The sequence below is a fragment of the Budorcas taxicolor genome, chromosome 13 (genome assembly GCF_023091745.1).
Source record: "Budorcas taxicolor isolate Tak-1 chromosome 13, Takin1.1, whole genome shotgun sequence".
In the NCBI taxonomy this organism is placed as follows: Eukaryota; Metazoa; Chordata; class Mammalia; order Artiodactyla; family Bovidae; genus Budorcas; species Budorcas taxicolor.
The window spans coordinates 12,240,769-12,257,789 of record NC_068922.1 but is presented as its reverse complement, the minus strand read 5'-3'; the positions used below and the strand labels follow the sequence as shown (position 1 = coordinate 12,257,789).

General features: G+C 40.7%; 1 protein-coding gene across 2 annotated transcripts in view; it reads left to right on the top strand.

Annotated features, from left to right (window-relative positions):
- SFMBT2 (Scm like with four mbt domains 2) overlaps positions 1-17,021 on the top strand; it is a 180,678-nt gene that overhangs the window by 65,243 nt on the left and 98,414 nt on the right. The window contains exon 5 of one of the 2 annotated variants that reach the window (XM_052650792.1): positions 15,935-16,023. In XM_052650792.1, coding sequence (XP_052506752.1) covers positions 15,935-16,023 — 89 coding nt within the window. Of the gene's footprint in view, positions 1-15,934; positions 16,024-17,021 lie in introns of those variants that run through there. The other variant, XM_052650793.1, reaches the window with a different exon arrangement.

The following is a 17,021-nucleotide window of genomic DNA, read 5'->3' as shown; positions in this document are numbered from 1 at the left end:
GTTAAATAGCTATAAATCTCATCTAAATACGGTTTTAGTGGTAACAGGAAGAAAACCGTAAATTTATATCTGTTAGGTTTTATTGCTTAAAAATAATTGTTACTTAGTAAAGCTTCATTTCTACAGACATCATTTGACCTGTGTGATTGATAGAAGAAAAATCGGGAGAATTTGTCCAGGCTCTGTTGACAGCTGAGTGTTTCAAGAATTGCCACATGCAGTACTACAAATGAATTCTGTTTATGTAATAGAGTGGGTCAGAGCACACAGAATGAATTACTGCCCAGCTGCTGGGACAGATTCTTCCTTGATGAATTCTGACCCCTTTGCAAATTTTTATTGAAATATTTTGTGATATACTATGGGAGCATTTTTGGTTGGTTTTAAGAATCACAGAGGACAAAATCCTAAGGGATTAATTTTTTTGAAATTTCCTATTCAGTTATTGAGGATCATGAGAGAGAGATACATACACTAAAATGCACCTCCTTCTATACTGTCGGTGCCCACCCACCAAATTTATCGTTTTCGTCTGAGGCACTGTGACTGCCCCATTGTTCTTCATTGGGAGGAAACCGCACGTAGTAATTTGAGTTCTTTCTGAACAGTCTGTCTTTAATAACAAACTGGTTTATAGTTTTAAATCATGATTCCCACACTTTGGAATGTTCTTTTTAATCAGTCACTTTTATTCTCCTTTCTTATAATAGGAATCGAGCTAATTGCCTAGGTATCTCTGGTTTTGGAATAGGCATTGAATTCTGTTTATGCTGTTCAGAAACTTCGGGGGAACACTAAGGGTCAAGGTTCAATGTTATGGTTGGTTAGGGCTGATTTAACAAAGTACCATAAACTGGGTGGCTTATAAGCAGCATTTTTATTTCTCACGGTTCTGGAGAGTTTGAGATGAGGGGGCCAGCGTGGTTGGGTTCTGGGCTGCAGACTACCCGCTTCTCACATGCAGGAAGGGGCTCAGGAGCTCTCTGGGGTCTCTTACAACGGCACTGATCTCATTCGTGGAGGCGCCATCCTGTGGACCTCATCGCCTCCTAAAGGCCTCACCTCCTAACACCATTGGGGGTTTGGATTTCAGCATAAGTATTTTTGGGGAGGCTGGACCAAAGCATTCAGAATGTAACACTAAGTGAAGAATGTTTAAAAAGGAGAGTGTGATCTTACTTATCCAATGCTCTTGATTATGTCAAGTACATATATGATTGGGAATTGGCCATTGGGTTCAGCAATATGGAAGACATTGGTTTTTATTGATTTATTTATTTTGGGAGGATGCTTTGCACAGCATGAAGGATCTTCTTCCCTGACCAGGGATTGAACCCACATCCCTGCATTGGAAGGGCAGAGTGCAACCACTGGACTGCCAGAGGAGTCCCAATCTTAACCTCCACTCTATTAATCTTTTCCACTCTGCTTTGTACCCTGCAAGTCTGGCCCCACCTGCTTCCTGGCACTTGCTTAACCTGTTTCCAGATAGTTCTGTTCTGCATGCCTGTGCTAGGTCAATTCAGTCATGTCTGACTCTTTGTGACCATATAGACTGTAGCCTGCCAGGCTCCTCTGTCCCTGGGATTTCTGAGGCAAGAATACTGGAGTGGTTTGCCGTGCCCTCCTCCTGAGACTCTTCCCTGCCCAGGGATCAAAGCTTCATCTCCTGTGTCTCCTGTATTGACACACCGGTTCTTTACCTCTAGCACCACCTGGAAAGCCCAGTTGTATCCTGGCATCAGACAGTTGTCTTCTGTTGCACCCTTTGCCCTTGGCCTTCACAGAAAAAAAGTTGATATTTGAACCTTGCTACGTAGAGTTTTTCAGAGCAGAAAGATTTTAAGGGAAAAAATGTGTGAAAGAGTGAGATTATATGTTGAGATTGTTCTCCAGTTTGCAGTCCCATAATTTAGATACCATTCCACCTCTGTAATTTTGAGTTGTTAGTGACTCTTTTCATTTCACACAAGATGTGTTTAAAAAAAAAGTTAAAATTCAGTAATAGATTTTGCTACATGATGAGAAAATTTACAGGTCAGTAATAATGTCAGATATGCAGATGACACCACCCTTATGGCAGAAAATGAAGAAGAGCTAAAGAGCCTCTTGATGAAAGTGAAAGAGGAGAGTGAAAAAGTTGGCTTAAAGCTCAACATTCAGAGAACTAAGATCATGGCATCCGGTCCCATTATTTCATGGCAGACAGGTGGGGTAACAGTGGAAACAGTGGCTGACTTTATTTTTTGGGCTCCAAAACCACTGCAGATGGTGATTACAGCCATGAAATTAAAAGACGCTTACTCCTTGGAAGAAAAGTTATGACCCACCTCGACAGCATGTTAAAAAGCAGAGACATTGCTTTGTCAACAAAGGTCCGTCTAGTCAAGGCTATGGTTTTTCCAGTAGTCATGTATGGATGTGAGAGTTGGACTATAAAAAAGCTGAGCGCCGAAGAGTTGATGCTTTTGAACTGTGATGTTGGAGAAGACTCTTGAGAATCTCTTGGACTGCAAGGAGATCCAACCAGTCCACCCTAAAGGAGATCAGTCCTGGATGTTCATTGGAAGGACTGATGTTGAAGTTGAAACTCCAATACTTTGGCCCCCTGATGCGAAGAACTGACTCATTTGAAAAGACCCTGATGCTGGGAAAGATTGAAGGTGGTAGGAGAAGGGGACGACAGAGGATGAGGTGGTTGGATGGCATCACTGACTCAATGGACATGAGTCTGGGTAAACTCTGGGAGTTGGTGATGGACAGGGAGGCCTGGCGTGCTGCAATTCATGAGGTTGCAAAGAGTCAGATACGACTGAGCACCTGAGCTGAACTGAACTGAATAATGTCCTCGTAGAATGTAGGGATGGAAAGGACTTAAACTACAATAGCTAGATAATAAATATATTTTCAGGAATGTGTTTTCCAGGGTCTCCATTTTGCCAGCAAGTTCCTTTTTCTTGGAGAAGGAAATGGCAACCCACTCCAGTACTCTTGCCTGGAAAAAAATCCCATAGACGGAGGAGCCTGGCGGGTCGCAGTCCATGGGGTTGCAGAGAGTCGGACGCGACCGAGAGACTAACACTTCAGTTTTCTAGTCCTTGAGAGACAGAATCTCAGTGTTTTTATAGGACGTTTTGGTAGAAGAGAGTTTGTATTTTATTCGTCTTCTCACACATGGCAGGTTTAGAGAGTTTAAGCAGCCCCGGGGCCATGTTTTATATTCAGGCATGACTCAGGTCACTGAGTTTGTCCATTACTTGTAGAATGCCTGCAAGCCCTTGGCACTCACAGTTGGACCTGACTCATTATGTATGAATCGCACTCTTCTCTTGAAGAACATGTTCTGAATCTTCTTGAACTTGACTTTAATAAGGGCAATTTCATTGCATATCATAAATACGTCACATCTCACATTGAATACTTACATTGCGTTCATAGCATCTCTTTTCTTGGGTTTTGCTCATCCTAGGTGGAAACACACTTTCAGTGAGATGCATTTAAAGATGATACCTTTTTTAATGATTATAATTAGCATGTCATTGACTCTTAAGAAAGCAGTACTCAGTTAAGACTTTTCACAAAGTATTACTCTTAAAAAATTTCATTCTGAGGGAAATAATATTTCATGAGGTGTCATTGCTGGCAGTTTTCCAATTATTTATTTAAAATTTGATAACCTAGTGATACCAATCTTTTAAAGAATACAAAAAGTAGTTCTGAGAAGTCTGATCAGGATCTAAAGGTTTTTTGAGGAGCTGTGTTTCACGTTCTTAATTTCTGAAATAATGTGTGTTTCACATTTGTTTTGTTTCCTTAATTATATATGTGTTTGGAGGAGTTACTGTTCTAAACATAGAACTTTTATGCATATTATGTGAATTAATGGAAATCTGCCTGTTAGAATGCACTCTTTGAATATTGTTGCCACCAACTGTGATACAGGTCTGCTTCGTCTATTTGAATCTTTTTTTTTTTTTTTGTGGAATGTGGATGGAAATAACTAGTTCATTGGCGTTTTGGAAGCACTGAGTTGCTATATGAGAAGGTACTTGGTACATAAGGAACACTCACTAGGTGTCTGTAATCAGAACCGTCGTGTCTTAAACCTGTTGAGAAAGGTGATATACGCTGCTTCACTTTGGACAGCTGTGTGGGGTTCTTTGTGTTGGGCAGCAGGATCAACAAAGATGGTAAGAAGAGCCTCGAACTCAGTCTAGTGACTTACATCGTAGCCGCGTTTTAACATAGTATTGTCTCTGTTCTTTTTTTCAATTTAATGTTTACTTTATATTGGAGTAGAGTTGATTGACAGTGTTGTGTTAGTTTCGGGTGTGCAGCAGTTGATTCAGTTATTTTTAGATTCTTTCCCCACATAAGTCATGACAGAATATTGAGTAGAGTTCCCCATGCTATTCAGTTCATGTTGCTTATCATTTTTATATATGGTAAGTACAGTGTGTGTGTTAATCCCAAACTCCTAATTTATCCTCCCCCATTTGCTCTTTGGTAACCATAAAGTTTGATTTTGAAGTCTGTAATTGTTCTTAGTCTTGCTGGGGTCATAGAGCCCTTTGAGAATCTGATGAACTCAACCAAAGTTCTTGGAGGAGGCCTTCAACACATGGGCACTTGTACACACGCATGCATAATTTTGTATTCAGTTTTATGAGCTTTCAGTTTGGTGAAATTCACTTACAGTCTCGCTGTACTCGGTTTCATGAACACCATGAGGGCAGTCACACACTGTATATTAAGAATCTTCGCTTTGGAGATATAACAGACAGTCAGTCAGAGACTTGAGTGGTGACTGGGTCTGGGAGGAGAGACCTGACCTGGCTGCCGGGCTTTTGGTTGAGTGGCAGTCCCAGCAGTCCACACAAACATGGCAACCCAAGAGATGGAAAAGCCGGCACTAGCTGGACCAGGGTCATACGTGGCGGGTGGGTTTGCATCTCTGGCAGGGCCTTCAGGGCTGCTCCAAAAAGCTGAGTGCAGAGTGGTCTGGCTTTGGAGCAAGGCTCTGAGGAGAGGCTCAAAGCACAGAGCATGTTAATCGTCTGGCTCCTATCAAAGCTCCTGAAGAGAATGGCTGGTGGGTGTCACTGAGAGTCTGGGTCTCTCCAGGTTGCCTGGAGTCCTAATTCTATTCTTTTCTTTTTAAAAATACTTACTTGGCTGTGTCCCGGTGTGAGTTGCAGCTCGTGGGATCTTTAGTCGCTACATGTGAGCTCTCAGTTTCGACATGCGGAATCTAGTTTTCTGACCAAGGATCGAACCTGGGCCCCCTGCATTGCGAGCACAGAGTCTTAGCCACTGGACCGCCAGGGAAGGCCCATAATTATTTTATGAAGCAAAACTCACGCACTTCCTTGTGGTTGAAGACAAATCATGGATTATTGTGAATGAGGCCTCTGGATGTAGGGTGTGTGACCAACCACAGACCTCCCTGTTAACCTCATTTAGGATGGATTCAGCTGCCCGGCCAAAGGGAGCATGTTCTGTATTGGGAATATCAGTGTGTACAGTCCAGAGAGTAGATTACAGCTGTGTGTGTGGGGTGGGGTGCAGCATGTGGAGAAACTTGTTGCAAATACCACCCTCCTCTATCTGTCCCCCGGAGTCTCACGCTCTCCTTAGTTGATTCTTGTAGTCATCAAGCACTGTGCGTGCATGCTAAGTCGCTTCAGTTCAGTCATGTCCAAGTCTTTGTGACTAAATTGACCGTAGCCCTCCATGAGGACAGGCTCCTCTGTCCTGGGGTTCTCCAGGCAAGAAGACTGGAGTGGGTTCCATGCACTCCTCCTGGGAATCTTCCCATCCCAGCGATCAGACCTGCATCTCTTAAATCTCATGCATTATACAAAAACAAGACCCCTCTATATGCTGCTTACAAGAGACCCACTTCAAAACAAGGGACACATACAGACTGAAAGTGAAGGGCTGGAAAAAGATATACCACTCAAATAGAGACCAAAAGAAAGCAGGAGTGGCAATACTCATATCCGATAAAATAGACTTTAAAACAAAGGCTGTGAAAAGAGACAAAGAAGGCCACTACATAATGATCAAAGGATCAATCCAAGAAGAAGATATAACAATTATAAATATATATGCACCCAACATAGGAGCACCGCAATATGTAAGACAAATGCTAACAAGTATGAAAGGGGAAATCAACAATAACACAATAATAGTGGGAGACTTTAATACCCCACTCACACCTATGGACAGATCAACTAAACAGAAAATTAACAAAGAAACGCAAACTTTAAATGATACATTAGATCAATTAGACCTAATTGATATCTATAGGACATTTCACCCCAAAACAATGAATTTCACCTTTTTCTCAAGTGCTCATGGAACCTTCTCCAGGATAGATCACATCCTGGGCCATAAATCTAAACTTGATAAATTCAAAAAAATCGAAATCATTCCAAGCATCTTTTCTGACCATAATGCATTAAGATTAGATCTCAATTACAGGAGAAAAACTACTAAAAATTCCAACATATGGAGGTTGAACAACACACTTCTGAATAACCAACAAATCATAGAAGAAATCAAAAAAGAAATCAAAATATGCATAGAAACTAATGAAAATGAAAACACAACAACCCAAAACCTGTGGGATACTATAAAAGCAGTGCTAAGAGGAAAGTTCATAGCAATACAGGCATACCTCAAGAAACAAGAAAAAAGTCAAATAAATAACCTAACTCTACAACTAAAGCAACTAGAAAAGGAAGAATTGGAGAACCCCAGAGTTAGTAGAAGGAAAGAAATCTTAAAAATTAGGGCAGAAATAAATGCAAAAGAAACAAAAGAGACCATAGCAAAAATCAACAAAGCCAAAAGCTGGTTCTTTGAAAGGATAAATAAAATTGACAAACCATTAGCCAGACTCATCAAGAAGCAAAGAGAGAAAAATCAAATCAATAAAATTAGAAATGAAAATGGAGAGATCACAACAGACAACACAGAAATACAAAGGATCATAAGAGACTACTATCAGCAGTTGTATGCCAATAAAATGGACAACATGGAAGAAATGGACAAATTCTTAGAAAAGTACAATTTTCCAAAACTGAACCAGGAAGAAATAGAAAATCTTAACAGACCCATCACAAGCACGGAAATTGAAACTGTAATCAGAAATCTTCCAGGAAACAAAAGCCCAGGTCCAGACGGCTTCACAGCTGAATTCTACCAAAAATTTCGAGAAGAGCTAACACCTATCCTACTCAAACTCTTCCAGAAAATTGCAGAGGAAGGTAAACTTCCAAACTCATTCTATGAGGCCACCATCACTCTAATACCAAAACCTGACAAAGATGTCACAAAAAAAGAAAACTACAGGCCAATATCACTGATGAACATAGGTGCAAAAATCCTCAACAAAATTCTAGCAATCAGAATCCAACAACACATTAAAAAGATCATACACCATGACCAGGTGGGCTTTATCCCAGGGATGCAAGGATTCTTCAATATCCGCAAATCAATCAATGTAATTCACCACATTAACAAACTGAAAAATAAAAACCATATGATTATCTCAATAGATGCAGAGAAGGCCTTTGACAAAATTCAACATCCATTTATGATTAAAACTCTCCAGAAAGCAGGAATAGAAGGAACATACCTCAACATAATAAAAGCTATATATGACAAACCCACAGCAAACATTATCCTCAATGGTGAAAAATTGAAAGCATTTCCCCTAAAGTCAGGAACAAGGCAAGGGTGTCCACTTTCACCGCTACTATTCAACATAGTTCTGGAAGTTTTGGCCACAGCAATCAGAGCAGAAAAAGAAATAAAAGGAATCCAAATTGGAAAAGAAGAAGTAAAACTCTCACTGTTTGCAGATGACATGATCCTCTACATAGAAAACCCTAAAGACTCCACCAGAAAATTACTAGAGCTCATCAATGAATATAGTAAAGTTGCAGGATATAAAATCAACACACAGAAATCCCTTGCATTCCTATACACCAATAATGAGAAAGTAGAAAAAGCAATTAAGGAAACAATTCCATTCACCATTGCAACGAAAAGAATAAAATACTTAGGAATATATCTACCCAAAGAAACTAAAGACCTATATACAGAAAACTATAAAACACTGATGAAAGAAATCAAAGAGGACACTAATAGATGGAGAAATATACCATGTTCATGGATCGGAAGAATCAATATAGTGAAAATGAGTATACTACCCAAAGCAATTTACAAATTCAATGCAATCCCTATCAAGCTACCAGCCATATTTTTCACAGAACTAGAACAAATAATTTCAAGATTTGTATGGAAATACAAAAAACCTCGAATTGCCAAAGCAATCTTGAGAAAGAAGAATGGAACTGGAGGAATCAACTTGCCTGACTTCAGGCTCTACTACAAAGCCACAGTCATCAAAACAGTATGGTACTGGCACAAAGACAGACATATAGATCAATGGAACAAAATAGAAAGCCCAGAGATAAATCCACACACATATGGACACCTTATCTTTGACAAAGGAGGCAAGAATATACAATGGAGTAAAGACAATCTCTTTAACAAGTGGTGCTGGGAAAACTGGTCAACCACTTGTAAAAGAATGAAACTAGATCACTTTCTAACACCACACACAAAAATAAACTCAAAATGGATTAAAGATCTAAATGTAAGACCAGAAACTATAAAACTCCTAGAGGAGAACATAGGCAAAACACTCTCAGACATAAATCACAGCAGGATCCTCTATGATCCACCCCCCAGAATTCTGGAAATAAAAGCAAAAATAAACAAATGGGATCTGATTAAAATTAAAAGCTTCTGCACAACAAAGGAAAATATCAGCAAGGTGAAAAGACAGCCTTCTGAATGGGAGAAAATAATAGCAAATGAAGCAACTGACAAACAACTAATCTCAAAAATATACAAGCAACTTATGCAGCTCAATTCCAGAAAAATAAATGACCCAATCAAAAAATGGGCCAAAGAACTAAATAGACACATCTCCAAAGAAGACATACGGATGGCTAACAAACACATGAAAAGATGCTCAACATCACTCATTATCAGAGAAATGCAAATCAAAACCACAATGAGGTACCACTTCACACCAGTCAGAATGGCTGCGATCCAAAAATCTGCAAGCAATAAATGCTGGAGAGGGTGTGGAGAAAAGGGAACCCTCCTACACTGTTGGTGGGAATGCAAACTAGTACAGCCACTATGGAGAACAGTGTGGAGATTCCTTAAAAAATTGCAAATAGAACTCCCTTATGACCCAGCAATCCCACTGCTGGGCATACACACCGAGGAAACCAGAATTGAAAGAGACACATGTACCCCAATGTTCATCGCAGCACTGTTTATAATAGCCAGGACATGGAAACAACCTAGATGTCCATCAGCAGATGAATGGATAAGAAAGCTGTGGTACATATACACAATGGAGTATTACTCAGCCGTTAAAAAGAATTCATTTGAATCAGTTCTGATGAGATGGATGAAACTGGAGCCGATTATACACAGTGAAGTAAGCCAGAAAGAAAAACACCAATACAGTATACTAACACATATATACGGAATTTAGAAAGATGGCAATGACGACCCTGTATGCAAGACAGGAAAAAGACGCAGCTGTCTATAACGGACTTTTGGACTCAGAGGGAGAGGGAGAGGGTGGGATGATATGGGAGAATGGCATTCTATCATGTATACTATCATGTAAGAATTGAATCGCTAGTCTATGTCTGACGCAGGATACAGCATGCTTGGGGCTGGTGCATGGGGATGACCCACAGAGATGTTATGGGGAGGGAGGTGGGAGGGGGGTTCATGTTTGGGAACACATGTAAGAATTAAAGATTTTAAAATTAAAAAAAATAAAAAATAAAAATAAAAATTAAAAAAAAAAAAAAAAAAAATCTCATGCATTGGCTGGTAGGTTCTTTACCACTCAAGTCACCTGGGAAGCCCCATCAAGCACACAGGAAGACTCAAATAATTGTAACTGATTTAAAATTTGATTCAGTTTTCTGTGTCTGCAGTAAGCAATTATGTGATCTTTGGTGATAGTTTAGTTTCAGTTTTGAAATCTAAAAAGGTAGCTTCCAAATGAAAATCTGATTCATTTTGAAAATTGGGTTATTTCCTCATCACAGTGCATCAGATGGGGTGTGGTCAGGTTACCACCACTCCTCTTGGTCCCTAGGACCCTGTCCCTTCCTCTCCTCCCATTTCAACTCCCCTGCCCCACTTTCTACCCCCATTTCTGTTATTTAGTAATACTTAGCCTCTGCCAAGAACTTCCTGTGGGTGATCTCACTTACATTCACAAGACCCTCCCACTTCGCTCTCCTTCAGTATTGTATTGGCTGTTTGGGATTTTGCCTCTCTTTGTGTGAACTTTAGAGTCCCTTTTTCAGTATCCACAAAATAATTTCCTGAGGTGTTGATGTGGATTGCATTGAATCTGTCAGATTGGGCAAACTGACATCTTGATAAAATTGAGTCTTCCTATCCATGGACAGGAATATTCATGTGTTTATTTAGTTCTCCATTGATTTCTTCATAATTCCTGCTTGCTCAGGGGAGCCTTCAGGTGATCAGATGAGGCCTACCACATTGAGGAGGGCAATCTGCTTTACTCAGAAAGCATCAAAAGTGAAAGTGTCAGTCGCTCAGTCATGTCCAACTCCTTTGCAACCCCGTGGACTGTAGCCCACCGGGCTCCTCTGTCCATGGGATTCTCCAGGCAAGAATACTGGAGTAGGTTGCCATTCCCTTCTCCAGGAGATCTTCCTGACCCAGGGATTGAACTCAGGTATCCTGCATTGCAGGGGATTCTTCACCATCTGAGCCACCAGGGAATCCATTTTACTAAAAAATCCACCAATTTAAATGTAAATCTTCTCTACAGATATCCTCTTGAGACAGGATAGTGTTGGACCAAATAACTGGGTACCATGGCCCAGCCAGGTGGACACATAAAATTAACCATTACACACAGTAATGTGAAAGCTGTTGAAAGTTAGACTGACTCATGTGCTCAGATATATATGAAGGGCAGGTGAGTTTAAATTTTTTACAAGCTTATTTCTTTTTAAAATGTACTCTCATGGGGAGCCCTGAGAAAAATTTAGAAACTGTTTAGCTAAGAAAGTAACTATAGAAAGAAACAAGTGGTGTGAGGGAGAGAGAGAGAATATGAGAGTAAAATCTTTAATAAACAAAGTGTCTTATTCCATTGAACTTAGAGGCCTGGACCCTTGTGGATATATCAGTTCAGTCTTGACACTTTCTCTGCAGTGATAGCCAATAAAAGAGCTGCAGGAAATCTGTCCTATTGGAGAGAAAAAAAATCGCTGTCTCTTTGGAAGGGTATTCGTTAAAAGCAAGAAAATGTTTAGAGCAAGAGCAGAAATGTCTATAAATGGGATATGACAGCTAGAGAAGAAGAAAATGTACAATACTGAGTGAAATTCCATATTTTGTTGGATAAAAATCTCTAACTAGTGAACAATGATGAGGTTTTAAATTTCTTCTAATAGTTTCAGAGGCTGTTTATCTTCTAGGCTCTTAAAGATATGATGCAGAGTAATATGAGTTATACCTTGAGAATGTTATAAATAGGTCTTATCTTTATGGCTTTTGTTGTGTAAATTATGGCTGTTTCTAGGGCTCAGAGGTCCTAGGGCACTTCAGAGAAAGCAGCTGGTCCCTTGGGGATTAAGCTATGAATATACAATATCTTGAGTTTCTTTAATCTCTGGGTGATGCCCTTGTCTAAAATGAACAGTATCAGTGTTGCCTAATGGCATAATAGCGTGTATTCACCCAAAAAGAGAACTCGAGAAATATTAAATTTCTGTACTCTCCTAAGGTGTTTAATGCCCACTCAATTAAATGAATGATCTCTGGCTTTCTGGTGGCTCAGATGGTAAAGAATCTGCCTGCTATGCAGGAGCCCTAGGTTGGGAAGACCCCCCTGGAGAAGTGAATGACAACCCACTCTAGTGTTCTTGCCTAGAGAATTACATGGGCAGAGGAGCTTGGTGGCCTACTGTCTATGGGGTCAAAAAGAGTTGGACACGACTGAGCGACTAACACTTTGCTGCTTTCCGGGTGATGTGTGCTGAAACTAAAATCTTACTTGATAACTTACATCATGTGTAAGCAATTGCAAGCCAGGCAAACACAAGAAGAAGCAAAATGCAGTGTCAGTTCTTTTGTGAATGTCGGACATGACTTAACGATTGAATGGCAACAACAATACTGTGTGCTGTGGGGCTAAATCATATTTTTTATTGAAAGCTCTGAGTAACATCCATGGTAACAGGGGTTCCTTATCTGAATTCAGCAAATTCTTTTGCATCCCAAGATTAGTTAAAAACAAAACAATTTGGACTTACCTGGTAGTCCAGTGATTAAGACTCTGCTTCCAACATGGGGCGGGCGGGCGGGGGGGGGGCGTGGTGTTTGATCCCTGGTCAGGTAACTAAGATCTGATATGCTCTGCAGCGTGGCTCAAAGCAATAAAGGAAGACTCAGTTTCTAAAACCATTAACCGGTCAGTCCTTCCCTCCAGTGACAACATTTTATTAAACACCTGCTATGCGGTTGTTACAGGGGATACAGTGATAATGCAGAGATGTTATGGTTCCCAGGCTCATGGAGTCATCAGATGGGGACTGTCATTGCACACATAAGTATGAATATGTAATTATAAGTTATACTAGGTCTAGGAGGGGAGAGGATGTGGGATCCCAGGAGAGGATAGCTGTTTATCATGGAAGTTAAGGAAGATGGGGGAGGATGCGAGATGAAGAGGGGTCGTTTGGGGACAGACGGGGAAAGTGTTTCTATGAAGAAGGAAGAGGAGGTGCAGAGCCATAACTCAGCCCTTTGGAAGAGACAGGGGAAGAGAAAACCAGCACAGAGAGAAAAGGGGAGCAGGGCGGGGTGCCGCCAGGGATGTGGGCGGTTGGGCGTGACGTGGGGGAGCATCTCCATCTCTCAGAGCTGCCGCTGTGTGCAGTGTGCAGCCACTTCGGAAGACAGCTCAGTTTGGCAGTTTGTCTAGTGGAACCTCCACTCCCCTACCACCCACCGGTTACGCTCTTGGGCATTTTGTTTGTAATTATTCAAGTATATTTATGCAGTGGAAAGAGTTCTGAAAGTTTGAATAGAAACTTCCCCTCCATTCTGTATATTTTAAGTTCTGAGGAATATGCATATGTGACTTTTATGGCACTCTTTACAAGCTGTGTCGTCTTCTAAGCTGTTTTTAGACAGAAATACTGTTATCTATACGTTTGAACCCTAGTAGTATGTGCTGTGGTCCACGGCACATAGAAGGAGCTTATTAACCCTCTTGAATCATTTTATGATCTGTTCTTTGGATTGTAGGAACAATTTAATTTGGACCCTCTGTGAAATATTAATACAGATTTCTTTCCTTTAAAAATCTCCAAGGGAGAGACCTCTATGGTCTTTTGTTCTTAATAGCATGTGTAGGTGCTTCCATTTATAATTCAGGATTCTCCATCGCCTCATTTCTTTAATAAACTACACTTTGTGCTCAAGGAGCTTCCCAGATGGCGCTAGCGGTAATGAACGTGGCTGCTAATGTGGTAAACATGGATTCAATCCCAGGGTTGGGAAGATTGCCTTGAAAAGGAAATGGCATTTCTAAATCAGCCCTTCCTATGTGCTGAATGTTTGTGTTGCCCCCAAAATCCATTTTTTTAAAAACACATATTATTCTTTTTCGCAGGTTTTTTTTTTTTTTTTTTTTTTGCTCACATCCCATGGCACATGGAATCTTAGTTCCTTGACCAGATATCAAACCCACATACCCCTGCATTGGAAGAGAAGGCTTAACCACTGGACCATCAGGGAAGTCCCCAAAATTCATTTGCTGAATCCTCATGTCCCATGTGATATTGCATTAGCAGGTGGGACCATGCCAAAGCACGTTGAAAATTTCAGTCTGGAGTTGTGGGACTCAGTAATAAACATTGGGTGAGACTGTGTAATAATTTAATATACACTTGTAACAGAACTAGAGAGGCTGTTAATTGCATAAATGTGCCAGATACGGTTATATTTTACCAGCAAGTGTATCTTCTTTAATCCTTGTAGCATCATACAAGCAACAGGTAGCATCAGAGGGAAGAATACAAGAGAAGTTGGATGGATTGAAGTCATGCAGCCCAGATGGCAGAGCCCAGCTCAGAGCCCAGGTCTTCCCCACACCGTGAACTTTGCCACCACTCTTACGGCCTAGTTTCCTTCAGGTTTCAGCTAAATAGTTGCATCTTGCTTTGAAAGAACCTAGTGTGCAGTGGAAGCTGCTCAGCCATGTCCGACTCTTTGCAACCCCATGGACTGTAGCCCGCCAGGCTCCTCTGTCCATGGGATTCTCCAGGCAAGAATACTGGAGTGGGTTGCTGTACTGTCCTCCAGGGCATCTTCCTGACCCAGGGATCAAACCTGGGTCTCCTGCACTGCAGGCAGATTCTTGACCGTCTGAGCCACCCTGGAAGCCGGGCTTTCTGGAAAGCTGTCTTAAATGCAGTGTTCTTTTGTGCTGTTTGGGGCCCTGTCACAATTGCACCAAGAGAACAGCAGCCTCCACCTTGACTTCTCTGCCACTGGCCTTCTTTGTTTCCCTTCAAGCCTTTATGCTGCTTCTAGATTGATGTTAGGCAGAGGTTTCCTGATTTAAAACCTTTCTTATTGGCATGTAGTTGATGCTGAAGCTGAAGCTCCAATATGTTGGTTACCTGATATGAAGAACTGACTCAATGGAAAAGACCCTGATGTTGGGGAAGATTGAAGGCAGAAGGAGAAAGGGGCAGGAGAGGATGAGATGGTTGGATGGCATCACCGACTCAGTGGACATGAATTTGAGAAACTCTGGGAGATTGTGAAGGGCAGGGAAGAAGCCTGGCATGCTTCAGTCCACGAGGTCATAAAGAGTTGGACATGACTTAGCCACTGAACAACAAAATAGTTGATTTACAATGGCGTGTTAGTTTCAGATGTACAGCCGAGTTACTCAGTTATATGTATAATATATCCACTCGTTTTCAGATTCTTTTCTCATATAGGTTATTACAGAATACTGAGTAGAGTTCCCTGTGCTATATAGTAGATCCTTGTTGGTTTATATGTATTAATAGTAGTGTGTATATGTTTCATCTCAAAGTCTTAATTTATACCCCCTGCCACGTTTCCCCTTTGGTAACTGAGTTTTGGAAATTGGTGAGCGTGTTCCCGTTTTGTAAATAAGTTCACTTATATCATTTTTTAAATTCGATTCCACATAGAGATTTCCTGTTTATTAAACATGGGTGCTGCCTTTTTGGCCTGTCCGCAGTTTTGTTCCTGCCGCTTAGCATTACGTTCTGTGCTCCAGCCAGACCGTGTGCCGCTGAGGGACATTCTTTCTCCATCTCCTCCCTCCCTTCATTGCTCTGATTAGTAGATGCTGTTCCTCTCAGCCTGAAAATCCCTCCTTTCTCTTCTCTGCCTCAGTAATAAGTCTTTATTATAATTTAGAGCCTGGCTTTATTTTCTACCTGGAAAACTTTCTCCAATTCTTCTGTTCCCTCTTTCTTCTTGGAGCCTCCTAAATTCTGTGCTTTGAAACATCTCCTTGGTTGTTTACAGAAGTTTCTAAACAGATGATCAGACTTCAGGGTCTCATGTTCTTTCACCTTTCTGATGCCCAGCGAAACCTAGGCACGTGTTCGATGAGACCGTTACCCATCGCCGGCAGGTCCGTCGTTGGCATTTTAGTTCTTCCTTTAAGCACAGTATCTGAAATGAAGAAACATCATGAAAGAACTCATATGTACAAAAAGGTGCTGGGATGCTCCATTGCTTTGTTAAAGTGTGTGTGTGTGTGTTTTCTCCTTTGTTTCACCAGCTATCAAAGAGAAGTATACAGACTGGACAGAATTTCTCATTCGGGATTTGACTGGTTCCCGGACGGCCCCCGCCAGCCTTTTGGAAGGTGTATGTATTGTTATCCAGCTATTCTCTGTCATCTGAAGCTGCACAGTTAACACGAGCTCACAGCTAAGAGCACCTTTGCATATATCCTTCTATGGGTGCACGAGTCCACACGGACATTAGTGTACAAATAGCATAATGTCATGTCTTTTCCCGAATCACTTAGATGACTGATTCTAATGGGACCGAAGTGTCTTCACCTGTGGCCCAATCCATAAGTGGAAAATTTGCTTTTATGGGAACATACTTTAAAATAATAACATGGTAGGATAGTTACCTACTATCTTGTACATTTAAGAGTCTATCTTATGTTCGTGAATGCATATAAAATCCTGTAGAAAAACTAATTTTGTTGAAGTGACAACTAAGCATTCATGTGCTGGGGTGTAGCCTCAAAGTGTGTTGATAAATGATTAGCTGTTTTATTTATGCATAGCCCCAGTTTTTAAGCACACGTGTTAAATCATATTTGAATAAGTCCCCCTTGTAAAACAAGAGGAGAAATGACTAACCATATTTAAATATGGTTAAGGGTGTTTTAAGGTACTGAAGAAAAAACGGGTTATTTGAAAATAATTTTATTCTGATACATTTTAATATTTATATACTAGAACAGTATATAAGAGGACTGCACTGTCATAAATAATTATTGAGTTACCAAATCTGTTTTTTGAAGAATGCCCCTGAGAAAGGGAAAAACACGATGAATGACCAAGAATATGATACAGAGTTTGACAGTCTCATTATTCTCTTAACATTAACCATAAATTTCCTGCCTTTCATAAATGATACTGAAATTTGGGAACACCACAGACTCATACAGGGTTGTCTGGTTTTGTTTTGTGATGATTTTGCCTAATGTAGTTTTGTATCTTGGTGGCTACTAATTGAATTGTTTGGTTGACAAATCAAAGTAATGGTTGCTCACCCTTTCAAAAGGACAGATTGTCTTACTTTGTTAATTTTTTAAGCATATTTGCCTACAGGGCTGGCTGAACAAA